Source organism: Patagioenas fasciata, chromosome W (assembly GCF_037038585.1).
Source record: "Patagioenas fasciata isolate bPatFas1 chromosome W, bPatFas1.hap1, whole genome shotgun sequence".
Lineage (NCBI taxonomy): Eukaryota > Metazoa > Chordata > Aves > Columbiformes > Columbidae > Patagioenas > Patagioenas fasciata.
This window is the reverse complement of record NC_092559.1, coordinates 64,757,610-64,763,914: the sequence shown is the minus strand read 5'-3', so window position 1 is coordinate 64,763,914 and position 6,305 is coordinate 64,757,610. Positions and strand designations below refer to the sequence as shown.

Sequence of the window (6,305 nt, the reverse complement as noted above, 5' to 3'; positions counted from 1 at the left end):
ATAGAGAACAGCACGATACTGTGATATTTGAGATCATGATACATTACCTGTACATATACTTAGCTATTGATGTTATTGATAAACCATTAGGACACTCAATTATATACCCAATAAAAACACCATTAAAAGTCTTTAAAACTGTCCCTTATTTCTGAAGAAGGCATTTCTATACACTAAATTTTCATCTAGTATCAGAGTATAGGAAACAGAATCCACAAGGTGCTTTAATTAATGAGACCTCAAGTGCTGTTTTTCTTTTTTTTTTTTCTTTTTAAAAAAAACCACCAAAAAAAAAAAAAACCACCAAAAAAAAACCCAAAACAACAACAAAAAAACTTTTTGGATAGTAAACAGTTCATGGGGACCACACACAAATACTAACGACAGACGAGCTGTTATATTAAGTCTGTTCATTGGACTCAATATTTAGCCCACTGGTAAGGAAGGAAGGAGATTTATGACATGCTGGAGCAGCGTACTGAAGGGGAGCCCATCTGAGTCAATACTTTGTCCAACCATTGTAGAGGTCCGTTCAGATGAAGTTCAATCCAACAAGGAGTGCTTGTTACTGTTTGCCGCCTAGGAAATAAAAAATAGGGAAAATCAGCAAGCAGCTTTGGCTGCCATAAAGTTCTGCATCATACAATCAAATGTTTCCATTCATAACTACTACTTAGGAATGTAAAAATCTGCAACCATTACCATAAGTGTTACTAAGTTTCTTTCAGACGGGAGAAGAGAAGGGAGGGGACAAGGGAGGAGGACAAGGGAGGAGGACAAGGGGAAAAGAAAAAGTTCAAATAATAAAAAGAAAAAAGAGAAACAACAACAAGAGATAGCTGTTTGCAGCTGCATCACAGCCTTCGAAGGGCCTTGCATGCATAGCAGGTTTTGAATTTTGTAATCCTCAAACATTTCAAGTAAAAATTGCATTTCCCTTGTCTTCTATATAAACTTACCCATAATTTTCCACCACAGAAGCCATTAATTAAACACTGTATAGAAAGCCTCAGTAAAGATTTATAGTTTTCAACCCTCAAGCTTTACTCACTTTGCCTTATACTCTTGTTTCAGAGACCTCTTATTCAAAACAATCTTCCTGCTCATTTCCAAAATAAAGAAATCAGTATTGGCCATCCTCTTGCCTGAGAAATCCTGTTATTTCACTGTATCCATTCCAGGCATGGGAGTTTTCCCAAACAAGATTGGCAAGACTAGTGTTGCTAAGCCATTTTTTTCCAAATAATTCTAGCTATCCCAAAGCCAAAGCAAAGAGGCGTTAAGATTTCAAGGCAGCAGATTAGTCAGACACATTTTTACTGTTGGCACTGCAACCCTTGGCTTGAAGGAAATCTCTTTACCTAAACAGAGGATCTGAAATGGCAGAAAGATTAATAGGATGGATTTCAAAGAATGGATTTCAAAAGTTTTCTGTGGTTTCACATTTTTCTAGGAGAAAAAAGCTGCGAGGGTCTGTGCTCGCTCTAAAAACCATTGTTATCTTTGCCCTGAACACCTATGCCAAAACAATGTAATCCAATAAAAGAATAATCTAAAACACAGGAAATATAATTCCATTTAGCCTCAAATCCTCTCCCAAAGAAGGAAGTTCATTATTCCACCACTGTCAACTCCCCTCTGACGTGTTCCACAACACATTTGCTCAAAATTCTCTAACTGGAGCTGTTCAACAATCTTGGCTTTGTGCTACACTGGTAAAAGTTGCTAAAATAGCAACGGTCACTTAGCAGAGTCTCAAAGCTAAAATTCAGCTGCTTCTACTTGTGAATTTCCAGTTCATGTATCACTAAATCTCTTTGCTGTAATTACCTCTGCTTAAGTTTTTTCAGAAGACGATCCTCAGCCTGGATAGTTCATGTGTTAACGTCAACACTTATCTGCTGATATGAGCTTTTACCACCATCATGACAACAGAAAGAGCTTTTTCAAATACATGGCATATAAAACTAACACCAGAGGCAATGTAGGCCCACTGACGAATGAGGTTGGTGCCCTGGTGACAGAAGATACAGAGAAGGCAGAGTTACTGAATGCCTACTCTGCCGGAGGGTGTCCTGAGGAGCCCTGTACCGGTGAGGCCCCAGAGGAAGGCAGGACAACAGAGGAGTCTGCTTTAGCTGATGAGGACTGGGTTAGGGAGCAGTTAGGCAATCTGGACATCCATAAATCCATGGGTCCGGATGGGATGCACCCCTGGGTGCTGAGGGAGTTGGCTGAGGTCATTGCTGGACCGGTCTCCACCATCTTTGCCAAGTCTTGGGAAACGGGAGAGGTGCCTGAGGACTGGAGGAAAGCAAATGTCACTCCAGTCTTCAAAAAGGGCAAGAAGTAGAACCCGGGTAACTATAGACAGGTCAGCCTCACCTCCATCTCTGGAAAGGTGGTGGAACAACTTATCCTTGGTGCCATCTCAAGGCATATCAGGGATCAAAGGGTCATTAGGGGCAGTCAACATGGCTTCACCAAGGGGAAGTCGTGCTTGACCAACCTCACTGACTTTTATGAGGACATAACAAGATGGATGGATCATGGCAGAGCAGTGGACATGGTCTACCTTGACTTGAGTAAGGCATTTAACACAGTCTCCCACAGCATCCTCACAGCTAAACTGAGGGAATGCGGTCTGGACAACTGAGTAGTGAGGTGGACTGTGAACTGGCTGAAGGGAAGAAGCCAGAGAGTCGCAGTCAATGGGGCAGAGTCCAGTTGAGGCCAGTATCTAGTGGAGTGCCTCAAGGGTCAGTACTGGGGCCAATATTATTCAATATATTCATCAATGATTTGGATGAGGGAATAGAGTGCACTATCAGCAAGTTTGCTGATGACACCAAGCTGGGAGGAGTGGCTGATATGCCAGAAGGCTGTGCTGCCATCCAGAGACCTGGACAGGCTGGAGAGTTGGGCAGGGAAAAATTTAATGAAATATAACAAGGGCAAATGTAGAGTATTGCATCTGGGCAGGAACAACCCCAGGTTCCAGTATAAGTTGGGGAATGACCTATTAGAGAGCAGTGTAGGGGAAAGAGACCTGGGGGTCCTGGTGGACAACAGGATGACCATGAGCCAGCACTGGGCCCTTGTGGCCAGGAAGGCCAATGGCATCCTGGGGTGTATTACAAGGGGGGTGGTTAGTAGGTCCAGAGAGGTTCTCCTTCCCCTCTACTCTGCCCTGGTGAGACCACACCTGGAATATTGTGTCCAGTTCTGGGCCCCTCAGTTCAAGAAGGACAGGGAACTGCTGGAGAGAGTCCAGCGCAGGGTAACGAAGATGATGAAGGGAGTGGAACATCTCCCCTGTGAGGAAAGGCTGAGGGAGCTGGGTCTCTTTAGCTTGGAGAAGAGGAGACTGAGGGGTGACCTTATTAATGTTTACAGATATATAAAGGGTGAGTGTCACAAGGATGGAGCCAGGCTCTTCTTGGTGACAACCAATGGTAGGACAAGGGGTAATGGGTACAAAGTGGAACACAAGAGGTTCCACTTAAATTCGAGAAGAAACTTCTTCTCAGTGAGGGTAACAGCACTGGCCCAGGCTGCCCAGGGAGGTTGTGGAGTCTCCTACTCTGGAGACATTCAAAACCCACCTGGACACCTTCCTGTGGAACCTCAGCTGGGTGTTCCTGCTCTGGCAGGGGGATTGGACTAGATGATCTTTTGAGGTCCCTTCCAATCCCTAACATTCTGTGAAAAGCTAAAAGCCATTTTGCCTACCAAGCTTATAAAATCTACCACCTTGCCATATTTATGCACATATGCCCAAAAATGCAAGTAATTCTTTGGCAAAGCCGGTTCTATGAGAAATGTTTCTTACATAATAATTCAGCACACAAGTTTTAACAAGTATGATGGATTTTTACAGAGCTTCCTGATCTATTTTGACAATTCTGACTACATTCATTTACATCCAAGGTTGCATTCAGAGGAGCAGCCTCTTCTTGCTTTAATCACAACTGCGGCATAACTTACAAGTTTTGTGCATCAATAATTTATTAGCAGCATCTTAAACAGAGATGAAAAGAAACTAGTTCCGCATTATGTCAGTAATATCGGTTTCTATGCTGTTCTGGTGGAGTTTTCACTGGAGTTTTTTCACTTCACCAAAAGCCTCCCCCACCGTTTTAACCCACCCCTTACACTCCATTCACTTCAAGCTGTCTCCATATAATCTGACTGATTAAGCCTTTCTTCTGTTCAGATTTGAATGTTGTATTTAATTATGTCTAAGTTTATACATATTCCTTTTGAGCCAAATCCAACAGCTCTTTAAACTTGAGCCAGATTCTTTCTCGTGTACCTCTTTCTCACAAAGAGGTATCAATTTATTCCATTACTCAAATTTCTCATTTCATCTAATTATGCTTTTACAAAATTGGCTTCATTTAGACAAGAAGCCTCCCCCATGTACGGACGCCAGTATTTACATGTATATATTGCAAGAGTAGATAAAAGAATCAAAATCCCAGGATTTACAGTGGAATCTACATGCCATTATTTAACTTCAGAAATGATACAGATGTAAAAAAAAAAATAATTTTGAATGGAAACAGGATATATGTCAAGACTTCTTTCAGAGGACGATTTCTGGAGAGGTTTGAGAGTTTTCTTTAAAACCACATCTCTAGCTCTTCAAAATAATGAAATCTTTAATATTGCTCAGTTACAAGTCAATGCTTTTTCTCCCCAAACTCCCAAAGTACACTAAAACCAGGCACATTCCTCTACTATAGTTTTTAGTTTATGCTAACAGAGAATACAATTAGAATTTATTCAAAAGCAAATTTTAAAAACCCTATTTTTTCCACTCAAGAAGCTGTTTTTAGCAGTTTTACAGTCATCTTACTCCTGCAAAATTTCTTCTGCTACAAGTTCCAAAATATCCTTTAAATGTGTGTTCTTCAGATGGTTTGTTCTGCAGAATGCACTCTGAGTGACTCCAATATTTTCCGTCGGGTACTATCACACACCACAACCTAATGGATTCATTATACTCCATATAGAACAGGACAGAGACCAAAACAACTGTACATCTAATAAACAACAAATAATCTCATAGCACAAACTGTGCAACTGCTAGATGCTGTCAGTGGTTTCACCACAAAAAGCAAGTGAGCAGGACTGAGCAAGTAAACAAAATTTTGACGATATTCCTTGCTTAACAGCTGACTTCAATACAATGCTAAGATCAGTTTACTGGCCTTCATGACTTAGAAGGGGGAGAAAAAGGAAAATATGGGTTCAACTTGCAGACAACATATCTACAGTAGCAGTAAGAAGCCTCTACGTTTGGCTTTGAAGCCACACAGAAATAAGCATATCAGCGAAAGAAGAAAAACAACTGATTTTTAAGTTTAAAAACAAAGGTTTTCTTACCTGTATTCAGCTCCCCATCCTTTAACAAAACTCATTCTTATGGTACACATTCTAGTAAGCTGATAAACTGCTTCAAAACCCTGATTCACAGATTGAGCCAGAAGAGCAGCAAATTCTTGGTTATTAAAGATTTTTAGATTGCATCCTATAAAGAAAAAAAAGTCAAAAGGGTACAATCAATGATTACTTGTGTTTGCTACACAGAAGCTCAAAACTATGAAGAAACTATGAAGGAACTATCCAAAGGAAACCAAATTAATATATTCACTGGATAATTTTATGTGAGACCTTTTGTAGGCTACTAACCTGGTGGAATTTTGCACACAGTTGCAGGATGCCAGCCATATCTTTGATTACAGTTGGGGCTCTGAACAAAAATTGCGCTATCGCTTAGGCACTCAGCAAAAACTTCTCCACCGATGTAATAGAGACGTACTCCCCTTCCTGTAGTAAAATTCAAAGGAACTCTTGTTATGATATGACCAGAGCAGATTAACAAACAAGGGAGTATTTTGTTTCAGAGAAGACAAAAGTTTTTCTTTACAACAGAAACAGAAATTATCTACAGGACCATACTGCTGGGCTGACAGCTGTAGTAGAAGCAGAACACAACTAACTTGCATTTTTCTCCCAGGAACACACAATATTTAAAGGAGAAGCAGAATAATTTTTGGTCAAGAGTGAGACAGAATTTTCTAGCCATGTAATAATGACTAATAGCCATGTAATGACAAATAACTTTTTCACTTAAAGAAATACCGAAAAGGAAATAAAAAAGATGAGATCCAACAGAATTAAAACTTGTGCTAATATTAAATTGTTGTATGTGAAGCAGCACAGGCCACTATGGGGAAAAAAAAAAAAAAAAAGGAAAACACAAGTATATCACTTCAACACTCTCAGCTTACACACAC

General features: G+C 40.4%; 1 protein-coding gene across 4 annotated transcripts in view; it reads right to left on the bottom strand.

Annotated features, from left to right (window-relative positions):
• Nucleotides 1–329: 329 nt before the first annotated feature.
• Nucleotides 330–6,305, bottom strand: part of LOC136114578 (mothers against decapentaplegic homolog 2-like) — a 65,964-nt gene continuing 59,988 nt past the window's right edge. For all 4 annotated transcript variants that reach the window (XM_065859946.2, XM_065859949.2, XM_065859948.2 and 1 more), the window contains 3 exons: nt 5,698–5,835; nt 5,392–5,536; nt 330–579 (listed from right to left, as the gene is read on the bottom strand). In XM_065859946.2, the coding sequence (XP_065716018.1) occupies nt 456–579; nt 5,392–5,536; nt 5,698–5,835 (407 nt within the window). In that variant the 3' untranslated portion in view covers nt 330–455. The remainder of the gene's footprint in view (nt 580–5,391; nt 5,537–5,697; nt 5,836–6,305) is intronic.